The sequence below is a fragment of the Gadus macrocephalus genome, chromosome 8, assembly GCF_031168955.1.
Source record: "Gadus macrocephalus chromosome 8, ASM3116895v1".
NCBI lineage: Eukaryota > Metazoa > Chordata > Actinopteri > Gadiformes > Gadidae > Gadus > Gadus macrocephalus.
Genome location: NC_082389.1, coordinates 11,086,351 through 11,113,574, shown reverse-complemented (window position 1 = coordinate 11,113,574; position 27,224 = coordinate 11,086,351). Strand labels below are relative to the sequence as shown.

Below are 27,224 nucleotides of genomic sequence, written 5' to 3'. Positions count from 1 at the left end.
TTGTGTCTTTGCACAATGTCTTTCTTCCTTCCATTTAAAATGGATGTGTATCTCTTGCCGTAATATATCTGTAATAAGTTACGTTAACTGAGTATTCATGATATTTAGGGACCATATAAGTGAAACAACTGCACAACTGTATAAATCATGTGTACCATGATAATGTGTGTGCGTTTGTGTAACAATGTGACCAATGATTCCGAAGTGTGAGAAGTCATTTTTACGATGAAGCCCAAATGTTAAATTAAAGGAACGCTTTCCCAGGAGTATCCGACGGCACTTTAATAGAATTATACCACCACCAATATAAAAGTCTATAATAAAGTTTATTGAAGTCACCGGTGTGATCCTTGTCTTTGCTTTGCCCACAAAACCCCTTTATTTACCAGCCACTCGAAACTAGCCATTAGACACAAGAGAGAAGGCATGGGCCTTACTCACCAAGCAGCCATCTTGATTCCAAACGCCAGCTGTGTGGTTGGAACCCTACTTGGGATTCAGCATTCAGTTCCCCCCACCCAGATAGCGTTCAGAAGCTCGAGTAACCAAAGTTTGGAACCAAGATGGTCGCTAGTTGAACAAGGCCCATGAGAGAGGAGATACAGTTGAAATCGTTTGGCTGAGAAAGGAGTCCCTCACCAATGCTAACAAATAGCCATCTGTTAGCTAACTGCACCCACACACACAGACACGCACGTGCACAAACCAACCTACACAAAAACACTTGCACAAACTAGCGAGCACACACACACACACACACACCATTATTACCTCCAACACACAATCTTTTTTCGACACACATCTCCTCTGTCTAATCATCCCCGAGAAGATTTTCCTTCACCGTAGGCTGAATTTAGTGCTGGCTGTTCTCCAACATAAGTCTCCCTCCCTGTCTTTTCTCTCTCCCCTTCTCTTCTCTTCCTACTCCTCATTGCCTCCTCTGCTCCCAGCCTCTACCGCTCGCTACCAGTCTTCCACCCTTTACCTCCCCACTCTCTTTCTCTCCGTCACGCTCTCTCGTCCTCTGTCATCTTCTGCTTCTGCTCGGCCCCCTGGCACCACAGGGCTCTTCTCCCGGTCCAAATGGCATTTTAAACTGCCTCTTTCCTCCTGTTTTCTGGGTGTCTATGATTCATCCATGGACCTGGGGTAGTTTTGACCTATATTGTAGTCGACATCTCATATACACTTATCCACCTTTAATATGATTATGAAAGTATTGTAGTTTGTTTTATTCAGTGAAGTACATTGAGATCAACAGATAATAATAATAATAATAATAATAATACATTTCATTTAGAGGCGCCTTTCAAGACACCCAAGGTCACCTTACAGAGCATATAGTCATCATACATTTTTTAAGATGAGTATCAATAGAAGAGTATCAATAGATGGAAATATGGTAGTCCTAAAATCCTAATCCATATTAATCCATCGTGTTTTCACAACCTTCTACCTGTGACTGTGCCCTGGGACGGCAGTCAAACCAGTAAGTCACTGCCGTGAATTCGTGCCAGAACAATATGATTTTTGTTTATGGGTGTGTGCAACTGGGGTACTCCCAGCTTTTACGTCACACACACATAAACAACAATTGCGGCCTCTGTTGGTATCATCTATAAAATCCAATAAATCGGTTGTTAGGACATGTTTTATGATATGAACGTCCATGACATTTTGGGTTTCAATGGAGAGAAAGCTGGCTAATTATCTTCTGGTCCCAGGCTTTATATGCCCCGGATTACACATATGTTGTTTGTGGATTTAAATGATAATTTTTCATGTCAAGAGTTTGACCGTTTATTGTGCAATTGTTCAGTTAAAGGCTGTAGAGAGAAAACACAATGAGAAAGACTGCATGTCTCGTAGGCCTATGTGACGTCACGCTCCCTGCGACTGGCGTGGACAAGACCGAATCTCCCAATCGGCATAACTGAAACCCTCCACATGGCCCAACTTATAATGGTTTTCACCTCTTTTGATGCTTTTATCCCCCCCTTGGAAAAAACGTAACATTATCAAACCTCGTCACGAAAATGTTTATTTTTCTTTTCATCCACAAACAACATATGTGTAATCCGGGGCATTTAAGGAAATGTTCTGTTGTTTTTTATGTTATGAACATTTTAAGTGTCAAATACTATTTTATTATTGTGGTGGAACACTGCTCCAGGGAATTTTAACCATGGTTGCCAACTTTAGCTGGTGGGGCTGATAGCAGCCTAGCTATCAAACCCCTGCCCCAGCAGATGCAGACTCCTCCCTCTGCTGGCCGAGAAGGGGAACTACCACTGGTTTCATAAACACCCCCCTCGGCTGGCCGAGAAGGAGAATTACCAATGGTTACACCAAAACACCCCCCTCTGCCGGCCGAGAAGTAGAACTACCATTGGTTTCACCTTAACACTGATAGCTAGGAGCCTGGTAGCCGAGAAGGGGAACTACCACTACTGGCTCCCAGCTGTTGAAGGGATGAGAAACTCTTAGGTTAGTTAGGAGTTTGATTTAGAACCAATCTGACGAAGAACGACTTTAAAAGATTATTCCAATAGCATTATTGATTACCTAGAATATTTTCTGCTGTTGAAGAATTATTATCCTTTCAACATTGAAAACTAACTATATATATATTTATTTATTAATATGTATAAATTATTCTATAATTATAGAATCGAGACTCAGGTTAGGTACTCGGGACTCGGGTTAGGGACTCGGGTTAGGGACTCGGGTTAGGGACTCGGGTTAGGGACTCGGGTTAGGGACTCAGGTTAGGGACTCGGGACTCGGGTTAGGGACTCAGGTTAGGGACTCGGGTTAGGGACTCAGGTTAGGGACTCGGGTTAGGGACTCAGGTTAGGGACTCGGGACTCGGGTTAGGGACTCAGGTTAGGGACTTGGGACTCAGGTTAGGGACTCGGGACTCAGGTTAGGGACTCGGGTTAGGGACTCAGGTTAGGGACTTGGGACTCAGGTTAGGGACTCGGGTTAGGGACTCAGGTTAGGGACTCGGGACTCAGGTTAGGGACTCAGGTTAGGGACTCGGGACTCAGGTTAGGGACTCGGGTTAGGGACTCAGGTTAGGGACTCGGGACTCAGGTTAGGGACTCAGGTTAGGTACTCGGGACTCTTGTTAGGGGCTCGGGACTCGGGTTAGAGACTCGGGGTTAGGGACTTGGGACTCGGGGATAGGGCTCGGGGTTAGAGCTCGGGGTTAAGGACTGGGGGTTAGGGACAGTATATGCTTGAAAGAAAAACGCTATAGCCTATTGATATATTGAACCTGGGAGGGTAGGTTCAATATATCGCTTTAAGAAAAAAAATAAAATCTATTGATATGTTGAGCCTGGACGGGTAGGTTCAATATATCGCTTGAAAAAATCCACATAGGGGGAAGGTTCAATATATTAAACCTTGGGGGGTTAGTTCAATATATCCCTTGAAGAAAAAAAAAAAAAATCGATATAGCCTTATGATATATTGAACTTGGGGGGGGGGGTAGGTTCAATGTATCGAGCCTGGGGGTGTAGGTTGTATATATCGCTTGAAGAAAAAGAAAAATGTGTTGATATATTGAGCCTGAGTGAGGGTGGCTAGGTCACATATATCGCCTCGGGAAAAGAATAATCCATCAAAATATTGAGCCTTAGGGGTAGGTTCAATATATTGCTTGAGTAAAAAACAATCTATACAGCATAATGCTATATTCGAACTGGGGGGGTAGGTTCAATATATAGAACCTGGGGGGGAGGTTGAATATATTGTACCTAGGGGGGTTGGTTCAATTAGATCGCTTGAAAAAAAATCGATAAAGTCTAATGATATATTTAACCTGGGGGGGTAGGTTCGAAATATTGAACCTGGGGGGGTAGGTTCAATATATTGCTTGAAAGAAAAAAGTAGCGATATCGCTAGAAATTTTCTAGCGATTAACCCACCATGATGCACTTAACAGTGCATCATGGTGGGTAAGTTAAAGGACTGCTATGTATTTACAGGTAATGGGCACAAGGGGGTGATAAAGGTACGTTATATCCACATCCTCTTCATCGCCGTTCCTCCCAACCAAAGTGCATGGTTGAGCTGTCTACACCGTCTACCCACTGCACCGTCCGTCAACGGATGACGGAAGGTGTGGCTGACGGATGGGGGAGTAGCCTTTGCAGAGGCATAGAGTCGTGAAGTCACGCCTCTTCCGGTAGAGCCCATGGGACCTATGAGATCGTAAATACGAATGGGTTTCAATGGAGAGAAAGTAATTATTTTCTGGTCCCAGTCATTAAAACCCTCTTGATATACGGTGAATTAATATTACAGCTCTAGAGATTATTCTTATTCTTCTCGTCGTTTTGATCCGCAATCTCAACGGGAAGAGATGCCTTCAAGTAAAGCAGGAAAGACCAGTTTCAGAAGGTCCAGCTATCCCCTTAAGTTAGGAGAACGAGGAGACGGGAGGAGAGGTGGAGGTCCTGGTGGAGGAGAGGTGGAGGTCCTGATGGAGGAGAGGTGGAGGTCCTGATGGAGGTCCTGATGGAGGAGAGGTGGAGGTCCTGATGGAGGTCCTGATGGAGGAGAGGTGGAGGCCCTGATAAGAGCTCCACCCTCCTAAAGGTCCTCCAGGGAGAGGGAGGAGAGTCTGAGGTCCTGATGGAGGAGAGTTGGAGGTCCTGGTGGAGGAGAGGTGGAGGTCCTGATGGGGGAAGGGGGGAGGAGAGGTCAGGGGTCACGTCCCTCCCTAGGGGCCCATGTTCCATTAACGTTTATATTCAGGGAGTAGGACTAGGGTTAACATCAGGGAGTAGGGTAGGGTTAACATCAGGGAGTAGGACTAGATAAGGGTTGACATCAGGGTGTAGGATTAGGGTTAACATCAGGGTGTAGGATTAGGGTTAACATCAGGGAGTAGGACTAGGGTTAACATCAGGGAGTAGGGTAGGGTTAACATCAGGGTGTAGGACTAGGGTTAACATCAGGGAGTAGCGTAGGGTTAACATCAGGGTGTAGGACTAGGGTTAACATCAGGGAGTAGGGTAGGGTTAACATCAGGGAGTAGGATTAGATAAGGGTTGACATCAGGGTGTAGGATTAGGGTTAACATCAGGGAGTAGCGTAGGGTTAACATCAGGGAGTAGGATTAGATAAGGGTTGACATCAGGGTGTAGGATTAGGGTTAACATCAGGGAGTAGGACTAGGGTTAACATCAGGGAGTAGCGTAGGGTTAACATCAGGGAGTAGGATTAGATAAGGGTTGACATCAGGGTGTAGGATGAGGGTTAACATCAGGGTGTAGGATTAGGGTTAACATCAGGGTGTAGGATTAGGGTTAACATTAGGGAGTAGGATAGGGTTAACATCAGGGAGTAGGATTAGATAAGGGTTAACATCAGGGTGTAGGATTAGGGTTAACATTAGGGAGTAGGATTAGATAAGGGTTAACATCAGGGTGTAGGATTAGGGTTAACATTAGGGAGTAGGATAGGGTTAACATTAGGGAGTAGGACTAGGGTTAACATCAGGGAGTAGGGTTAGGGTTGACATCAGGGAGTCTGCCTTATCACTAAAGGGTAGTAAAAGAGGAGAAAGTTTGAAAATAGAAAAGAGGAAGGAGGAGGATACAAGATTATTATTGCTAATGATAAAGAATGGTGTCCTGGGATCAGCTGAGTGGAGTGGAGTGGTGGGATGCTTTATATATATATATATATATATATATATATATATATATATATATATATATATATAGATATATAGATATATAGATATATAGATATATATATAGGGAAGTTCAATCTATGGTATGGTGGTACTAAATGATGGGAAAAAATATATAATTCAACAAAATAAATGCTGTAATGAATAATGAAATAAATGGTTATCCACAGGGCACCGTATTCTACAGGCTAAAGGAAGGAGAAACTGGATCAGAAAAGGGGATAAGGATGTCGGAGGACCCCTGTAGAGGGGCCGGACCCCGCCCAGTGAGGACCCCTGTAGAGGGGCCGGACCCCGCCCAGTGAGGACCCCTGTAGAGGGGCCGGACCCCGCCCAGTGAGGACCCCTGTAGAGGGGCCGGACCCCGCCCAGTGAGGACCCCTGTAGAGGGGCCGACCCCGCCCAGTGAGGACCCCTGTAGAGGGGCCGGACCCCGCCCAGTGAGGACCCCTGTAGAGGGGCCGGACCCCGCCCAGTGAGGACCCCTGTAGAGGGGCCGGACCCCGCCCAGTGAGGACCCCTGTAGAGGGGCCGGACCCCGCCCAGTGAGGACGGAGGCGGGTCCCGGGGGTCAAAGTCAGGGTTAGGGGGAGATAGAGAGGTTAAGGTTAGGGCTAGGGAAAGGGAGAGTTTAAGATAAGGGTTGGGGTAGAGGAAATGAGGAGGCTTGGGTTAGAGAAGGGAATAGGAAGAGCTTTTGTAAGGGGATAGGTTGAGGTTAGGATGAGGGGATAGGTTGAGGTAGGCGTTGGGGTTAGGGGAAGCTAATGGGGGACAGTATGTTCATAAGGCAGCTCATGGCTGGACCCTCGAACACACAACAGCTGAGGAACAAATAGAGGACAGAGGCTACTGCTATTAATACAAGACAGACGCACACACACACACACACACACACACACGCACACACACGCACACACGCGCACACACGCACACGCACACGCACGCGCACGCACGCACGCACGCACGCACGCACACGCACGCACGCACGCACGCACACGCACACGCACACGCACACACACACACACACACGCGCATACACACACACACACACACACACACACACACACACTCACACACGCACACACGCACAGCCAAAGATGGTGCCATGATTAATGAATGTGTAGATGTTTAAATGTACATGAATGCGTAGACATAAGTGGATGAATGTGTAGCTGTACATGAATGTTTAGAGATAGTTACAGGGAGCCTATTTGTTGGTGACCCCTGACCTTCTCATGGAGTAACCTGACACCCTGCTGGGGGGCTGGGAGGAGGGGCTGATACTGGGAGGAGGCGCCGGCCCTGGCAATGAGCTGACAGTACAGGGGGGGGGGGAGAACAAGTTAAACCAGCACAAGCGGAAGTAGCAGGGACAGAGCCAGGGTAAACTAGGTACGCTTTAAACAACATTCCCGTACTGGAACACGGAGGAGCTCAGAGCATTGAAGGAACACGGAGTACAACCTCACGGAGCAGAGCCTCACGGAGCAGAGCCTCACGGAGCAGAACCTCACAGAGCAGAACCTCACGGAGCAGAACCCGGAGAGTCTCAGCTTTCCCAGAAATCAACTCAGAGAAAAGTTGAAGGTAAACAGCTGGAGGTCTGGATCTGGAAGCAAAGCAGAAGCTGCACACTAAGACAGGTTGGTGAGGCTCAGGGTTATCATCACATGTTAACATTAACCTGGGTCCAACTTCATCAGGGTTATCATCACATGTTAACGTTAACCTGGGTCCAACTTCATCAGGGTTATCATCACATGTTAACATTAACCTGGGTCCAACAGCGCACCGCTCTGCTCCAGGGGGATCAAGATGATCCTGACCTCAGCGCTGGTGTTCCTGACCGACCTGGCCGCCATGTTGCTAGGCCACAAGATGTTCAGAAGACACTTCCACCTGCTGCTCTCGGTGCTGCTGGTGTTTGGGCCGGCTCTGAGCCTCTGGGTCTCACAGTACAGCGTTTTCGCCAGAAGAGGCCACTTTCTCTACAGGTGAGGACTATGTTACTATATCTCCAGCCATAATAACCACACGGCCTCATGCTTCATACATGACCTTAGTGGTCTGAGCAGGTTGACCTGTAGTTTGAGCATTATGCGTGCATCAATATACATGATATATATCAGGTGTTCCTCTAGTTTGAGCATTATGCGTGCATCAATATGCATGATGTATATCAGGTCTTCCTGTAGTTTCAGCATTGTGCGTATGATACGCACAATGCTGAAACTACAGGAAGACCTGATATACATCATGCATGATACGCAGCGTATCATACATGATGTATATCAGGTGCTCCTGTAGTTTGAGCATTGTGCGTGTATCAATACACATGATGTATATCAGGGTCTAACTGTTGTTGCAGCATTGTGCGTGTAAATACACATGATGTATATCAGGTCTTCCTGTAGTTTGAGCATTGTGCGTGTAAATACACATGATGTATATCAGGGTCTAACTGTTGTTTGAGCATTGTGTATGTATCGATATACATGATGTATATCAGGTGCTCCTGTAGTTTGAGCATTGTGCGTGTATCAATACACATGATGTATATCAGGTGCTCCTGTAGTTTGAGCATTGTGCGTGTATCAATACACATGATGTATATCAGGCGTTCCTCTCTCCAGGATGTTCCTGCGCTCCGGCTGGGGCTGGACGTGCCTCTTGGTGGGCTCCTTCGTGTTGGTCCTGTCCTTCTCCGGGCGCCGCTCCGTGCTGCTCTCCCTGCGTCACCTGTCACGCCTGCTGGCGGCCGGCGGCTTGTGGCTAGGCTTCCGCAGGATCCTGGAGGTCCTGGGGAACGCCACGGGGAGCTGCTACGAGGCCCTGGCCGCGGCTCCGGACGGCGGGCCCGCCTCCAGCCAGCCCCTGCTGCTGCTCCGGGAGGGGGAGAGCAGGGCGGAGTGCCTGGCACAGGGGATGCAGTGGAGGGGCTACGAGGTGTCCGAGGACATCTTCCTCCTGTGCCTCTGCTGCCTCCTATTGGCCGAGGAGACGGCCGTGTTCGGGGCCTATCTGAACGTGGGCGGGGCTTCGGGCGGTCCTCTGCGCATCCTGTTCCTGCTTTGTGTTCTGCTGATGGCGCTGTGGCTCTTCCTGCTGCTCTGTCTGCTGGCCTATTTCCCCCAGTTCCCCACTCAGCTCCTAGGGGGCGCTCTGGGCTGCCTCAGCTGGAGGGGGCTGTACCAGGGCTGGTACCCACTAGGACCCAGCTGGTGCTGCCCGGGTAGACCTGGCTCTGGCCTGCTGAGCTCTGACTAGAATAGAGCTGGGAGCAACGGGATCCATAGGGTCCATCATTCTGTCATTCTACATAAAGATTTATAAATAAGTCAAAGTTACTTCATTCAGATTCAGCTCCATTAACAGTTAATACTGACAGACATTATCCAGCAGTATTCAAAGGTTCAGCCGGTAGACGATGTATCCCATAATAGTGCACTTTGTGACCCTGAGGCCAGCAGCCTTAGGAGGATTCAGCATCAATGATGATTGGCTATATTTGATAAAGGTTGTATTTCCGTGCATATTGATCGGCAGATGTCAAGTCTAGATATCTTTTGTTCAGTATATAGAATACTACTTATTCTATAATCAAATAAATTCATCGAACAAGAACTTATGTTATGCACAAATAAATTAGGCTCAAGGCCTGCATGCTTGCTAAGTACCACTACAGTGACTATCACTACTGTGACTATATCTACCAGACTATCACTATCACTACCATGACTATACCTACCAGACTATCACTATCACTACCATGACTATACCTACCAGACTAACACTATCACTACCATGACTATACCTACCAGACTATCACTATCACTACCATGACTATACCTACCAGACTATCACTATCACTACCATGACTATACCTACCAGGCTATCACTATCACTACCATGACTATACCTACCAGACTAACACTATCACTACCATGACTATACCTACCAGACTATCACTATCACTACCATGACTATACCTACCAGACTAACACTATCACTACCATGACTATACCTACCAGACTAACACTATCACTACCATGACTATACCTACCAGACTATCACTATCACTACCATGACTATACCTACCAGACTATCGGTACCGTTACTATCACTACAAGACTATCACCACTAGACTATCACTACTGTGACTCTACCTACCAGACTAACACTATCACTACCATGACTATACCTACCAGACTATCACTATCACTACCATGACTATCACCACCAGACTATCACCATCACTACCATGACTATACCTACCAGACTATCACCATCACTACCATGACTATCACCACCAGAATATCACTATCACTACCATGACTATACCTACCAGACTATCACTATCACTACCATGACTATACCTACCAGACTATCACTATCACTACCATGACTATACCTACCAGACTATCACTATCACTACCATGACTATACCTACCAGACTATCACTACCATGACTATACCTACCAGACTATCACTATCACTACCATGACTATACCTACCAGACTATCACTATCACTACCATGACTATACCTACCAGACTATCACTATCACTACCATGACTATACCTACCAGACTATCACTATCACTACCATGACTATACCTACCAGACTATCACTATCACTACCATGACTATACCTACCAGACTAACACTATCACTACCATGACTATACCTACCAGACTAACACTATCACTACCATGACTATACCTACCAGACTAACACTATCACTACCATGACTATACCTACCAGACTATCACTATCACTACCATGACTATACCTACCAGACTATCACTATCACTACCATGACTATACCTACCAGACTATCGGTACCGTTACTATCACTACAAGACTATCACCACTAGACTATCACTACTGTGACTCTACCTACCAGACTATCACTAGCACAACCACCACCATACTATCGGTACCGTTACTGTCACTACCAGACTATCGGTACCGTTACTGTCACTACCAGACTATCGGTACCGTTACTGTCACTACCAGACTATCGGTACCGTTACCGTCACTACCAGACTATCGGTACCGTTACTGTCACTACCAGACTATCGGTACCGTTACCGTCACTACCAGACTATCGGTACCGTTACTGTCACTACCAGACTATCGGTACCGTTACTGTCACTACCAGACTATCGGTACCGTTACCGTCACTACCAGACTATCGGTACCGTTACTGTCACTACCAGACTATCGGTACCGTTACTGTCACTACCAGACTATCGGTACCGTTACTGTCACTACCAGACTATCGGTACCGTTACCGTCACTACCAGACTATCGGTACCGTTACCGTCACTACCAGACTATCGGTGCCGTTACTGTCACTACCAGACTATCGGTACCGTTACTGTCACTACCAGACTATCGGTACCGTTACTGTCACTACCAGACTATCGGTACCGTTACCGTCACTACCAGACTATCGGTACCGTTACTGTCACTACCAGACTATCGGTACCGTTACCGTCACTACCAGACTATCGGTACCGTTACCGTCACTACCAGACTATCGGTACCGTTACTGTCACTACCAGACTATCGGTACCGTTACTGTCACTACCAGACTATCGGTACCGTTACTGTCACTACCAGACTATCGGTACCGTTACCGTCACTACCAGACTATCGGTACCGTTACCGTCACTACCAGACTATCGGTACCGTTACCGTCACTACCAGACTATCGGTACCGTTACCGTCACTACCAGACTATCGGTACCGTTACTGTCACTACCAGACTATCACCACCAGACTATCGGTACCGTTACTGTCACTACCAGACTATCGGTACCGTTACTGTCACTACCAGACTATCGGTACCGTGACTATCACCATCATTACCAGACTATCAATACCCCTTACACCTAGTGCCATTACCATCACTAGTATCATTACCATCAGTAGTATCATTACTACCACTAGTATCATTACTACCAATATTATCATTACTAACTAGTATCATTAGTAACTAGTATCATAACTACCACTAGACCAGGAAGTTATGAGACACAGGAGTGAGTGAGTTACATTTTTTAATCAACGTTCAAGATGGACATCAATAATCCACAGTAATGGGCAGAGATTGAAAGGGTTCTACAACATTTTGGCAAACTCTCCCAATCCTTACTGCTGTCAGCCTCACTATGTGAAGCACAAAAAGGTATTTGTAAAAAATGTACAAAAAATAAAATGCATGTCAAACCCAAAATCCATTGCATTACTACAAGTATGATGCAACAAAAGGGAAGTTTGCTATACACTACTGGAAGAAGGTCTGAACACACAGGTCACACACACAAACACGCACGCGCACACACACACACACACACACACACACACACACACACACACACACACACACACACACACACACACACACACACACACACACACAGAGTAGGGTATTCAGCCAGGAGACTTAGAACCCCACTGAGCTGCAGTGATGTCATCGTGTCGTTCTCCAGTACGGGAAGTCAGGGTGACCGTTTCTCAGGAGGGAGAGGATGGGGGAGGGGCCTCAGGAGAGGGAGGGGCTGGGGGAGGGGCCTCAGGAGAGGGAGGGGCCTCATGAGGGGAAGGGGATGGGCCACAGGAGAGGGAGGGGATGGGGGAGGAGCCTCAGGAGAGGGAGGGGCCACAGGAGAGGGAGGGGATGGGCCTCAGGAGAGGGAGGGGATGGGGGAGGAGCCTCAGGAGAGGGAGGGGATGGGGCCTCAGGAGAGGGAGGGGATGAGGGAGGGGCCTCAGGAGAGGGAGGGGATGGGGAGGAGCCTCAGGAGAGGAAGGTAATGGGGGAGGGGCCTCAGGAGAGGGAGGGGATGGGGGAGGTTATGGTGTCAAGGGGCTCCCACTGGCAGTCCATCATTGCATCATAAAGTTCCTCGCTGTGTTCCATGAAGTCTCTGTTAGCCTGCAGCACGTCCACCACATCCAGCTCTGTAACACAGATATTAAATACATCATGAATCACACTATGGACTCTGATATATAGATATTAAATACATCATGAATCACACTATGGACTGATATATAGATATTAAATACATCATGAATCACACTATGGACTGATATATAGATATTAAATACATCATGAATCACACTATGGACTGATATATAGATATTAAATACATCATGAATCACGCTATGGACTCTGATATATAGATATTAAATACATCATGAATCACACTATGGACTGATATATAGATATTAAATACATCATGAATCACGCTATGGACTCTGATATATAGATATTAAATACATCATGAATCACACTATGGACTGATATATAGATATGAAATACATCATGAATCACACTATGGACTCTGATATATAGATATGAAATACATCATGAATCACACTATGGACTCTGATATATAGATATTAAATACATCATGAATCACACTATGGACTCTGATATATAGATATTAAATACATCATGAATCACACTATGGACTCTGATATATAGATATTAAATACTCATCATTCAGGGTTAGGGTTAAACATATACAAGACAACGATAATTAGCTACATAACGAGATGTATAACACCATGATCAACACGATGTATATCAGGATGTACAACACAATGTATAACACGATTTACGACATGAAAAACAACACAATGTATAACACGATGTATAACATGTTGGATAACACGATCTATAAATCGATATATAACACGATGTATAAATCGATATATAACACGATGTATAACATGATGTATAACACGATTTCTAACAAGATATACAACACAATATATAACAGGATGTATAACAGGATGTTTAACATGATCTATGACACAATGTCTAACACGATTTCTAACCTGATATACAACACGATGTACAACAGGATGTATAACATGATGTATAACATGATATCAAGATAAGATTCTCCCTATCTAATATATGAGGACAGGGAACCAGTGGGGTATACTACGAACCTCGATTAGTTGGTTAGCGAGTTATGTTGCACTCAAAGCCTGGGTTAGCTGTGAGACGAAAGTCCCTCTCTTTTAGCGTCGCTCTATCACCATGGTGACTTATTATGTCAACCAAAGGTTATCAGCTTAGTCTATCGGGTTGGATCGGCGTGCGCAGCTTCTTAGCCCCTCCTTTGAAAATTGGCGTCGCCATTTATTGGTGTTCCTGTGAACCTCGGAGCCCGTATCGCACAGGGGTGTCTCCGGAGACAGAGGGTCTTTCGGGACAGATCCGATTCCTTGTCATTGCCTTAGAATATTCTTTATGAGTGATACAGGTGCTCATCACAGGCTATTCGCTATTTGATCGTCCTTGTTGGCCTTATGCAGTCAATGCTTACTGTTACGCAGTGTGTCTCCGTGAGAGAGTGGTAAGAGTGGAGGTAGCGCGTCAGTCTTGAGTTTCTGTGTGCGGGGCTCGTCTCCCAAGTGATGCGCATTTATTTGCAGATTACAAAATCCCAATTCTTATGTCATATGGAATACTTATTCACTTAAGCTCATGGAATTATATTTTTGTGCTCATTTCGAACTTGAACCCATGTTCTCAAGGCCGTGCTGGCACCACTTCTATGGGGGTAAAAGGAGTGATGATGGACAGGCGAGGTTTGAACCCCGGTCGCTGGCGTTCGGGTCTTCTTTAGTAAACCACTACACCGCTGCCGCCACATCTCAGTGGTTGAAAACATATACTATACATTTCTTAAATAGGGTGAAAAAAGGATTTCTTACAGAAAGGGAATTCCCTAAATTATAGAATAAGGCAGGTTGGACGTTGCTTTTGGATTTTGAAATCTTAGGCCTATTATGTGCAACTATGTTTCCCCTAGCTGTTATCTGATTCTTGAACTCCTCATAGGATGAGTATGTGCGTATGTTCAGCGCGCTTCGTGGTATACCCCACTGTAAGGATCTTTGTAGACAACACAGAGGCAGGCCTATGAGAACCACGTCTACCTTCTCCGTTGTCCTCCACCTCACCGCTGTCATCGTGGCAACCCTGAGAGGGGACAAATAATGTCAACATGAAGGTTGTCGGTTCCATTACTGTCCATACTACACTGGATACATGTTTCAATAAAGAGAACCAGGCTTCAGACTGAGAGAGAACCAGGGTTCAGTGAACCAGGCTTCAGACTGAGAGAGAACCAGGGTTCAGACTGAGAGAGAACCAGGGTTCAGTGAACCAGGCTTCAGACTGAGAGAGAACCAGGGTTCAGACTGAGAGAACCAGGGTTCAGTGAACCAGGGTTCAGACTGAGAGAGAACCAGGGTTCAGACTGAGAGAGAACCAGGGTTCAGACTGAGAGAGAACCAGGGTTCAGTGAACCAGGCTTCAGACTGAGAGAGAACCAGGGTTCAGTAAACCAGGGTTCAGACAGAGAGAACCAGGGTTCAGTAAACCAGGGTTCAGTAAACCAGGGTTCAGACTGAGAGAGAACCAGGGTTCAGACTGAGAGAGAACCAGGGTTCAGACTGAGAGAGAACCAGGGTTCAGACTGAGAGAGAACCAGGGTTCAGACTGAGAGAGAACCAGGGTTCAGACTGAGAGAGAACCAGGGTTCAGACTGAGAGAGAGATTGGGGTTTAGGGAATCTGGGCCCAGAGGGTTCAAAGTAATAGTGTTTAAAAAGGGAATACTGAAGGAGTCCACGGGTCAAGGAGGGGTCAACCGTCTAGAGAGGGTTAGGGTTAGCCCTGACCTTGACCCTAGAAGGAGTCCACGGGTCAGGGAGTGGTCAACCGTCTAGAGCGAGTTAGGGTTAGGTTTAACCCTAACACTAACTCTTAACCCTAACCCTAGAAGGAGTCCACGGGTCAGGGAGTGGTCAACCGTCTAGAGCGAGTTAGGGTTAGGTTTAACCCTAACACTAACTCTTAACCCTAACCCTAGAAGGAGTCCACGGGTCAGGGAGGGGTCAACCGTCTAGAGAGGGTTAGGGTTATGGTTAGCCCTGACCCGTACCCTAGAAGGAGTCCACGGGTCAGGGAGGGGTCAACCGGCTCATGGAACATGAATCTAATCTAGAGGCTCTCACCTCTGTGGCCCCCGATGCCTCGGTGGATGTGGGCGGGACTCCAGCAGGGGGGGGAGGGCCCGCTGCGTGGCCGGGGGGGGGGTATCCATACGCTCCGTAGTTGTAGTTGTATCCTGGGGGGTAGCCGGCATTGCTATAGCCACTGTTGCTATAGCCACCATACTGGTCATATCCCCCCCACTGGGGGTAGTAACCCCCCTGCCCTCCGTTGCCATGGCTTCCATAGTAGCCGGACTGCTGCTGATTGTAGTTGCTATGGTAACCTTGGCCCTGGCCTCCGTGGTAGTTGCTCACCTTTTGGCTGAAGGAAAACAAACATAAAGAGGAACTCCCAATATGGCCGACATTACAGACATCATAAAGAGGACCTCCCAATATGGCCGACATTACAGACATCATAAAGACGACCTCCCAATATGGCCGACATTACAGACATCATAAAGAGAACCTCCCAATATGGCCGACATTACAGACATCATAAAGAGGAACTCCCAATATGGCCGACATTACAGACATCATAAAGAGACCCTCCCAATATGGCCGACATTACAAAAATCATAAAGAGGACCTCACAATATGGCCGACATTACAAATATCACAAAGAGGACCTACCAAAATGGCCGACATTACATACATCATAAAGAGGACATCCCAGAGAATCCCAGATAAAAAAAAGGTTTGAGAAAGATAACCCTTATGCATCAAGCATAAACCAAGTTCGGAGAAAAAAAGTTTATTACTCTCTCTTTTTGGCCCCTAGTTTGGCAAGTTTTTGTCACAGAGTGATATTTTGACTGTTGAAATCAGTGGAGTCTCAGTTTTGATACATAGTCTTTGTAATCAAATCTCGTTTAAAAGGTTGCTTTTGCTGTGCATGTGCATATGCACAGTATCTTTGCTACATCCTCTTATTTTGTTTAGGGTTGGAATTGTCTTTTAGCTAACGATGGTAATAATAGACAAAACGTTGCGGATCTCATCTTTCTAGGGGTGTCTCACATGACCGCTTCTTCATCTGTTTAAATGTAATATGGAGGGATGGGCTGGACCCAGGTCATTTGGGGAAGAGGAAGATAAGAGTTCATGGAGGAAGAATAAAGAGAAAAAATAACAAAACAAGGGGATCAATAATGTAGAATGGTCGACATGCGGAACCGAAGCAACCGTTTTATGAACCCAGGCGGTGCATATGTGCCAACATTAACCACCACCACCGTCTTTTTTAATGTTAGATATATATAATGTTATATATATATATATATTGTTTTACCATTTCTGTTGGAATAAGCATGTTTAGGGTGGACCCTCCTATAACCTAATCTATTGAGCTAGGTTAGCAGTGTTTCCCCCAGGAAATGTCTTAGTCCAGGTGGTATTTTGGGGGTATTTTGCCCTGGGCGAGACTCCTTCCGAGCAGGGGGGAGGGGAGGGGAATAGACTGATAGACAGCACAATAACATATACAACCACCAGATGCCGCTGTTTCACTTCCATTAAAAAAGCTTCATGGGACGACTATTGTTACCAATGCATTATTTATCAATATTTTTTAGTTAGTGGAAATATGTTTTCTTTCCCTACAAGAGTTTTTTACTTTGTTAATGCATCATTTTTTTTTAAATAAAAAAATAATAAAAATAAAAAGTGTTAGCTTAGGGTCCTCCATTGAGCTAGGTAAGGGTCCTCTATTGAGTTAGGTTAGGGTCCTACTGGGAGCTTGGTTAGGGTCCTCTATTGAGCAAGGTTAGGGTCCTCTATGGAGCTAGGTTAGGGTCCTCGATTGAGCAGGGTAAGGGTGAGACCCTCCTCTAGCTAGGTTAGCTAGTGCTAGCGTTAGCCGTACCTTTTGGCCACAGCGATACTAAGGCGCAGCGGCTTTCCTCCGAGCACGGTTCCCTGGCACTCCTCGATGGACCTCTTCTGCTCCGTCTCTTCTCCGAACTTCACAAAGCCGTAACCTCTGAGGAAACAACACAGTCACAGCTACTCCACTGGCCCACGTCTGCTCGCCATTAGCATGTTGAATAAAACCTCTCTTCATGACAGAATATGATAGTGTAATTTATGATAGAACTGAAACTTGTGGTTTTACTTTTTAATATGAAGTAGCATCACTTTGTGAGTTGCTCTTGCTTAGCCTATGGAGAAACAATAGTTTAAGCATAGGACGACAAGCGGCAGTAACTACCAACGGTGAAAACCTGAAGCAATGCTCCTGAGAGAAGGACTAAAGCAGGCAGAACACGTTGGACCAGAGCTCCATGGCCCTGGTCCAGGGTCTCACCTGGAGTTCCCGTACTGGTCTGTCACCACCTTGGCCCCTTTGCAGGAGGGGTACTTCTTAAAGACTTGGTGGAGCTGGAAGTCGTCCACATCGGAGGACAAGTCGCCCACAAACACAGAGAACTCTGGCCTATAGGGCGAGCCAATAATGACAACTATTAATTACTATCTAAATACTTTAGATCGTTCCATGATAGCTATTTATATTTATTTTCAATACTTCCATGATGACGATTGATATTTATTTTCTCTGTTTTAAAGACCTTAATATGTTATTTGTTATTTATTTGTAATGGTTATGCAATCCTCTCTAAATTAAAAAAATTCTGTGCTACAATCTGCTAAACTTTCAAATAGGGCTTGTTAACTAGCATACTGATTATATAACATAGACAGTACCTAGTGTCAGCATAATACATATATATAGCCTATACAGTACCTATTGTTAACATACTGAATATATAACCTATACAGTACCTATTGTTAGCATACTGAATATATAGCCTATACAGTACCTATTGTTAGCATACTGAATATATAGCCTATACTGTACCTATTGTTAGCATACTGAATATATAGCCTATACTGTACCTATTGTTAGCATACTGAATATATAACATATATAGTAACTAGTGTTAGCATACTGAATATATAACATATAGATTTGTGACATTAGCATACGGAACGTTTATAACATGTACAGTAGGTACTATTAGCAGGGTTTATATTAATACCCTTAAAGGGTTCATTTAAGGGTTCTTACCCTGCTTCTGGCCGTTTCCCGTAGGTTGCATAGTTTAGCTTAAACTTGCGGGGCTGAGGAGGAGAAGAGCAAACAGTGAGCCACTGCCACACCCCACAGACCTGTAGTATAGCTCTGATATTGCTGGGAAATAAAGAGTGGTTACTGTGGTTGTTAACTTTTACATACCTCCACCACCCAGACCAGCCTTTAGCCCATTCCTCAGTTAGTTCCTACCAGAGACTCTATGCACCGGCTTCAACAAAAATACATACTCATATACAAGCAGCCCCGCAGTCAGCTAGATGGACTCACACGCCAGGTCAACAAGGGACACATCCGCTGGGTTTGGAACAAGGGTTAGCGACCCTCCACGGCATATCAACTCATTAACTATAGCTAATTCAACTCATTAACTATAGCTATTGTAGAAGTACAATATCAACTCATTAACTATAGATATTGTAGAGATACAATATAAACTCATTAACTATAGCTATTGTAGAGATACAATATAAACTCATTAACTATAGTTAATATAAACTCATTAACTATAGCTATTGTAGAGATACAATATAGACTAATATTAACTAGACTATTGTATACTGTACAATAGCTATGCTATCGTGGAATAGATATGCCTGCGTGTATTCAAGTCTCTACAGAAAGGATATGGTGGTTAGGGTGCTTTGTGATAATCTGGTAGATGAAGGGACATTAACTTCTACATAAAGACCTCTGAAGTGGGGGGAGGAACCGTTCCACAGAGTCATACAGAGGAGCCGCCCGGCCTGGTGAGACCCACACGCTGAACCACTCATTCATGGTCCAACTCACAGGGTTGGATCCAGGGACCAGCTTCCCGTTCAGCCTCTGAACACAGCGGTCCACGCTCGCCTCATCAGACATCTCCACAAAGCAGTAGCCTGCCGAGCCCCTGGGGAGACAGGGGGAGGAGGAGAGAGGAGGTCAGGGGGGAGGAGGAGGTCCTCTACGGGACAACACTGACCCCTCAGAGCCTAATGCTGGGACTGGACAGGGCGAGAAGGAGAGAGGAGGAGGAGAGAGTAGTACTAGTAGTACTAATTAGTACTACTAGTACTACCAGTCCTACCCTCTATGTATAAGGTAGTATTACTATTATTAGTACTAGCAGTACTACCCTCTAGTATTAGGTAGTATTACTAGTATTAGTACTAGCAGTACAACCAGTCCTACCCAGCATTAAGTAGTACTACTTAGGGCTGAACGATTTGGGGAAATATTCTAATTGCGATTATTTTGACCAATATTGCGATTGCGAATTAATGTGCGATTTTTATAATTTATCAAGTTCCTTATGTTGTGTCTTATTCACTCAAAAATAGTAGTATGATGTATGATGTATGTATTTAGTATGATGAACAACACAACATTGGAAGCAGTCAACATAAAAACTGCTCCTTCCTTTAGGCCAGGCCGATGTGTTTAGATTAATTTATATTAAGAACTTCTTTATTTAACTATTGAATTGTAAAATAAAAAATAGGGTTAGGGTTAAATACCGATTTCCAGTCAGTAACGGTAACAAATCCATTATTTTTTTTAAATCGCAGCCTTTGCGATTTGCATACCACGTTCTATTACATTGAGATTTAGATATAGCTCGATTAATCGTTCAGCCCTAGTACTACTAGTATTAGTCCTACCCTGTGATTCTGTGGGTGATGATCTTGACTCCGAACGCTGTCTCCCCCATGGTGCTGAAGGCCTGCTTGATGAAGTTCTCGTCCATGTAGGGGTCCAGCTGGAACAAACACATTAACACACATGAACACATACATTAACACACAACCTGGCTGTTAAAAGGGATCGGGTTCCAATCCCAAGGTAGCTCAGGGATACTGTACGTACACAGAAATAGGTAAAGATACCTCAAAGATGAAAGCAATACCAAAGAATAACCAACATAATGTAATTAATACCAAAGGATAACCAGCCATAATGCAATTTATACAAAGGATAACCAGCCATAAGTCAAAGATGTAATTAATACCACAGAATAGCCAGATATTTGTCAAAGTAGTGATCCATGCAGCATTAACATAACCCAAGCTACCTAGCATTATGGTCATGAAGAGCGTATAGTTTAGTATAGTATGGTATATAGTGAGCAGCAGGGTGTTATAGTACAGTATAGTATCATAATCAATACTATAATGTACTGTAGTAGTGACTATACTATAATACTAACATTATAGTGAGCAGCAGGATGTTATAGTACAGTATAGTATCATAAACTAACTATACGATAATGTAATATCATAGTGAATACACTTTGATACTATAAATTTAGAGTATAGTAATATATACTAATGTTCTGTAATAGTGACTAAACTATGATAGCATAACATTATAGTACATTAGTATATACTGTAATAGTGACTATACTTTGATACTATAACATAATAGTACAGTATTATATACTGTAATAGTTAGTATACTATGATACTATAACATTATAGTACAGTATTATATACTGTAATAGTTAGTATACTATGATACTATAACAATACTGTATAGTATAGTGTAATAGTGGCTATACTATGATACTATAACATTATAGTACAGTATTATATACCGTAATGTACAGTAATAGTTATTATACTATAATACTCTAACATTACAGTATAGTATTACATACCGTAATGTACAGTATTAGTGATTATACTATGATACTCTAACATTACAGTATAGTATTATATACTGTAATAGTGACTAAACTATGATACCATAACATTATAGTACAGTATTATACTGTACTAGTGACTATACCATGACACTATAACATTGTAGTACATAATTATACTATAATGGTGACTATACTACGATACTATAACATTATAGTGAGCAGCAGGACGTACGTCACCCATCCAGAGGCTGGTCTGTCTGTTGAACATCTCGAGTCTCCTTATTAAACTGTTACGTCATAAAAAACTCCTTATTAAATCGTTACGTCATATAAAGTCTCCTTATTATAAGTTACTTCATAAACAGTACATGAAGAGGCTTTATTGAACTCAATAGATTAGATTTCGTCTCCGCCGTCGCCGGGATCGCTCGACAGCCGGTGTACTTCCGGTGTTCGAATGAAGAAGTGTTTCCGGGCTAATAGTCTCTGTCAAAATAAAAGCTCGTAATAATGCATTAGTATAATAATTCGTTTTAGTATTATTGGTTAGTTATTCAATGCTTAAAACTCTAGGGTCACATACGTTTTAGATGGCTCAGTATGGCTCATGGCAACTACAAAGACAGCTATTTCTGGCATTTGACGTCAAGAAACGTTGCAATAGTGATCACTATTGTACTGTTATCGTGATCACTATAAAAGACTGTTAAAGTGATCACTAATGTACTGTTAAAGTGATCACTATAATATACTGTTAGTGATCACTCTAATGTACTGTTCTAGTGATCACTATAATGTACTGTTATAGTGATCACTATAATGTGTTATAGTGATCACTATAAGTAGCCTACTTTATAGTGATTGTAGGGTAGCTCTAGTCGTAGTTTCAGGCGTAGATTCGGATTTAGTTTCAGATGTAGTTTTTCTACTTTTCTTCAGGAATGGTTTTGTACAAACAATCGATGGGTAACATTTAGGAAGGACTTGAACGTCCTAATAAATATGAAGATTGAAAGTTAGGAAATTATAGGTCGCACACACACACACACACACACACACACACACACACACACACACACACACACACACACACACACAAACTTTAATCCTGACAATAAAAATGGATTGGGTGGAATGCTGACATGGCAGAGTGAAAATTACAGACTTCATTAAGTTGGTTTTAAATCCTCCTTCCCGAGGGTGCTACAGCTGACACACTTTGTTATGCAGCTCTTCAAGAATACACGCACACACACACACACACACACACACACACACACACACACACACACACACACACACACACACACACACACACACACACACACACACACACACACAGACACACACACTCGCACACACACACACACACACACACATACTCACACTCAGATACTCACAGCCCCACAATCACATGCACACACTTAGGCACACATCTCCCCCGAACACACACCAACAAGCAAACAAACACACACATCCCCTCCAACTGCACTCACACACACACACGCACACTCACTCACTCACACACACATTCACAGACACCACACCCACAAACAATAACACATGCCTGAAAACATACCCAAAAAATACATGGATGCATCTACAACAAAATGCCTATCAACAAAAAAGGGGAAACATAGGACCCGGGGAACAGAGGGATGACCCCGATTAGAGCTAAGACATGGTTAAGATTAAGGCTAAGACACGGTTACTAGGGTTAGGGTTAACACAGGGTAAGAGCAAGCGTGAGGGCTAGGAGATGGTTAGAGCTAGGGCTAACACAGGTTAGGGGCTAGGGTAAGGGTTCACACCGAGGTAGGGGGGTTAGGGCTAGGGTTATGGCCCTACCTTTCTAACCCCATCAGTCCAACCCCTACCTGTCTAGCTTTGCCTGTCTAACCCCTACCTGTGTAACCTCACATGCCTAGCTTAACCTTTCTAATTCCGACTTGTCTAGCCCTATCACCTAACCCCTCCCTGTCCAACCCCACCTTTCTAGTCCCACCGGTCTAACCCCACCTGCCTTGGCTGAGGGTAAGCCCATCCAGTATACAGTGTAGTATCTAAGAGAATATACCTTGAATTTATGATTTGGTTGTGTGTTGAGAGTTTATTTGTTATCTCATTCCCTCCCCTTCTCTCTCTCCTTATTTGGGCACTGACAAATTGATACCGATCTCCAGATGGCAAATTGACCAACATTCTTTTCCTTTAGAGTTTGGTGGGTAATTAAGCTAACCATTCCAGTCGGCTAGTGAAGCATAGCAATATGCTAATGCATGCATATATTAGCATTTTTAGGTAGCAAAGAAGTGACACCAGCTGTATCATATTAGGGACTTGGAAAAAGGACTTTACACAGCCAAAATAACGAGATTCACAAAGTGGTTTCACACCCAATTAAGACTAAAGCAAACTGTGGACGAGGGTTGATTGGGAAAAGATTCAGCATTCCTTTACAGGAATAAGGCTTCCTTTTTCCTTCAATCCCTTCATCCTTAATCCACTCCTGCGTCACTCAATCAATCCTTCAATCTATCATCAATCTAACCCTAAACCTAACCCTAGAAGACAGCAATAGATCCTATGTCTCTACTGGAGGCCAGCAGTAGATCCTATGTCTCTACTGGAGGCCAGCAGTAGGTCTCATGTCTCTACTGGAGGCCAGCAGTAGGTCTCGTCTCTACTGGAGAACAGCAGTAGGTCTCGTCTCTACTGGAGGACAGCAGTAGATCTCGTGTTCGTACAGCTTGACTAATGAGATAGGACGGCTCAGAGAGAGGTCTGTCAGGACTGAATGCTCAGCTGGCATTGAGCTCACTAACACTCCTCCATGAACGGTGGATACTGGGACCAGGAGCTCATGGGTCCTTGTCAGCTGGAATAGGATGAAATGAAAAGGAGGAGAGTGAGCGTCGAGGGGAACGCTGGGGTTTGTCTTTTGCTGTGTGGTCAAATACCTGCAGAGAACCCTGAGGCCGACCACCAGTGAAAGAATGGAGGGGAGGGCGATATACCTGTAGGCCTTCTGCAGCAAGACGCCCATCATTAGGGACCGGCCAATCTGCTGGTAAAGGACCAGGCTATCTGCTGGTAAAGGACCAGACAATCTGCTGGAAAGGGACAAGGCTATCTGCTGGTAAAGGACCAGGCTATCTGCTGGTAAAGGACCAGACTATCTGCTGGTAAAGGACCAGGCTATCTGCTGGTAAAGGACCAGGCTATCTGCTGGTAAAGGACCAGGCTATCTGCTGGTAAAGGACCAGGCTATCTGCTGGAAAGGGACAAGGCTATCTGTGGAAAGGGACAAGGCTATCTGCTGGTAGAGGACCATAATATCTGCTGGTAAAGGACCGGACTATCTGCTGGAAATGGAGAAGTCTATTTTAAGTCTATATCATATTAGTGAACTGTGCTACTCCCCCAGTTTCTGGGGGAGTAGCACTTGATAGAACTTGATAGAGCGAGAGAGAGAGAGAGAGAGAGAGAGAGAGAGAGAGAGAGAGAGAGAGAGAGAGAGAGAGAGAGAGAGAGAGAGAGAGAGAGAGAGAGAGAGAGAGAGAGAGAGAGAGAGAGAATGATGATATGGCCGTTTCCGACACAAGCAGAGATAGACAGTTTACTTTTGGTTGTATTATAATATATGATTATATTATATATTTCACTTGGATGTTGAATGGGACTTGGACACATTTACTGTTTTAGACCATGATCATTTAACATCAATTGTTTTCAACAAATTATTTAGGGTATGCTCTAGACTATAGCACAAAACCTATAATAGTTTAAATCTGCATTCTACTCCAGAAACACCTCTGCTAGTTTAAATCAGTATTCTGCTCCAGAAACATCTCTACTAGCTTAATTCTACATCCTGCAACGGAAACTTCTCCACTAGTTTAATTCTACTTTCTGCTCCAGAAACACCTCTCCTAGTTTAAATCAGTATTCTGCTCCAGAAACATCTCTCCTAGTTTAAATCAGTATTCTGCTCCAGAAACATCTCTCCTAGTTTAAATCAGTATTCTGCTCCAGAAACATCGCTACTAGTTTAAGTCTACTTTCTGCTCCAGAAACACCAGTTCAAATCAGTATTCTGCTCTAGAAACACCTCTACCAGTTGAAATAAGTATTCTGCTCCAGAAACACCTCTGCTAGTTTAAATCAGCATTCTGCTCCAGAAACACCTCTGCTAGTTTAAATCATTATTCTGCGCGGCGCTCGGGGTGAGTTGGGATTCCTTCCCCTGCGTCTGGTCAGCTTTAGATCGGCTGCTGAATAAATAACACACACATAAGCACACACACACACACGCACGCACGCACGCACGCACGCACGCACGCACGCACGCACGCACGCACGCACGCACGCACGCACGCACGCACGCACGCACGCACGCACGCATTCAAGCATGCAAAGCTAGTCCTGGAAACATCTAACAAACACTATATACATGTATATTCAAGATTCAAGATTCAAGATGCTTTATATATCCAGAGGGAAATAATTGTGCAACAGTTACAATACAAAGGTGGGAAAGTAATACAGGGTTAGAGTCAAAATAGATAAAATAGATAAACATGCACCTTTAGTTAGTTAAGGTTAGAGCCGGAAAAGGGCCTTGAGTAACTTAGGGTTAGGGTTAGGGGCAGGATAGGTCTTCAGTAAGTTAGGGTTAGAGGCTGGATAGGGGACTTTAGTTAACAAAGATGTTTTTTGCAGTATAGGAAGGCTTCCTTCATGAGGTATAATAGCTGGTTTAAAAATGGGATTTCAGTCTGTTAAGGGTAAAACTAAATGGTTTGAATTTAATGCTTTTTGAAACTGAGTCGGGAGGGGGAAGTGAGAGCAAGTGGTGGATTTGCCCTTAATTCTGAATTACTAGAGTTCACCATTGGATATACTAGAGTTCACCATTGGATATACTAGAGTTCACCATTGGATATACTAGAGTTCACCATAAGATAGGCTAGGGTTCACCATTAGATATACTAGAGTTCACCATTAGATATGCTAGGGTTCACCATTAGATATGCTAGGGTTCACCATTAGATATGCTAGGGTTCACCATTAGATATACTAGGGTTCACCATTAGATATACTAGGGTTCACCATTAGATATACTAGAGTTCACCATAAGATATGCTAGGGTTCACCATTAGATATACTAGGGTTCACCATTAGATATGCTAGGGTTCACCATTAGATATGCTAGGGTTCACCATTAGATATACTAGGGTTCACCATTAGATATACTAGGGTTCACCATTAGATATGCTAGGGTTCACCATTAGATAACTGGAGTGTTCATTGATTTATCCAAGGCTTTTGATACCGTTGATCCGAATATATTATTAACTAAGCTACAGGCTCATGGGGTTTCTGGGACTGAGCTTAATTGGTTTAAAAGTTATCTGTTCAACAGGAAACAGTATGTAGTATGGAATGGAGCTAACTCGACTCACAGTCATCTACAGTGTGGAGTTCCTCAAGGTTCCATACTTGGACCTCTTTTATTCCTTATTTATATTAATGATTTGCATTTAATATCTGATGAAGCTCTTTTTATTTTGTATGCCGATGACACAAATATTTTCATTACCGATAAAGATGAACACAAGTTGATAGATCGAATGAATAGCGTACTCGATCGGCTGGATAACTGGTTCAAATTCAACAAATTATCCCTTAATGTAGAGAAGTGTGCTTATATGATATTTAAGCCTAAAAATATTATTCTATCCGATCCTATCCAGCCAATTTTT

The 27,224-nt window shown here is 44.1% G+C and overlaps 3 protein-coding genes across 6 annotated transcripts in view; 2 read left to right on the top strand and 1 right to left on the bottom strand.

Moving 5' to 3' along the window:
• Positions 1 to 338, top strand: part of LOC132463013 (glutamate decarboxylase 1-like) — an 18,901-nt gene extending 18,563 nt beyond the window's left edge. For both annotated transcript variants that reach the window (XM_060058866.1, XM_060058865.1), the window contains one exon: positions 1 to 338. This exon is cut by the window's left edge and continues 1,818 nt beyond it. The gene's annotated coding sequence lies outside the window, so the exon portion shown is untranslated.
• Positions 339 to 7,026: 6,688 nt separating this feature from the next.
• On the top strand, positions 7,027 to 9,252 carry fitm1l (fat storage inducing transmembrane protein 1, like). 2 transcript variants are annotated; one of them, XM_060058864.1, is made up of 3 exons: positions 7,027 to 7,300; positions 7,501 to 7,707; positions 8,347 to 9,252. In XM_060058864.1, exons 2-3 carry the CDS (start codon positions 7,529 to 7,531, stop codon positions 8,978 to 8,980), a joined length of 813 nt encoding a protein of 270 aa, XP_059914847.1. In that variant the 5' UTR covers positions 7,027 to 7,300; positions 7,501 to 7,528; the 3' UTR covers positions 8,981 to 9,252. The 2 variants fall into 2 exon arrangements, with proteins under 2 accessions (XP_059914847.1, XP_059914846.1); XM_060058863.1 differs by having other exon boundaries at positions 7,027 to 7,356.
• A 2,510-nt stretch (positions 9,253 to 11,762) lies between these two features.
• On the bottom strand, positions 11,763 to 21,932 carry trnau1apb (tRNA selenocysteine 1 associated protein 1b). Of its 2 annotated transcripts, XR_009526958.1 has the most exons (10): positions 21,692 to 21,932; positions 20,477 to 20,574; positions 19,626 to 19,725; positions 18,810 to 18,862; positions 18,048 to 18,176; positions 17,607 to 17,723; positions 15,764 to 16,064; positions 14,682 to 14,724; positions 12,477 to 12,683; positions 11,763 to 12,304 (listed from the first exon to the last, which is right to left on the bottom strand). XR_009526958.1 is itself a non-coding variant. In XM_060058861.1 (9 exons), exons 1-9 carry the CDS (start codon positions 21,725 to 21,727, stop codon positions 12,550 to 12,552), a joined length of 1,011 nt encoding a protein of 336 aa, XP_059914844.1. In that variant the 5' UTR covers positions 21,728 to 21,932; the 3' UTR covers positions 12,367 to 12,549. The 2 variants fall into 2 exon arrangements, 1 of the variants encoding a protein (XP_059914844.1); XM_060058861.1 differs by lacking the exon at positions 11,763 to 12,304 and having other exon boundaries at positions 12,367 to 12,683.
• Positions 21,933 to 27,224: the final 5,292 nt, after the last annotated feature.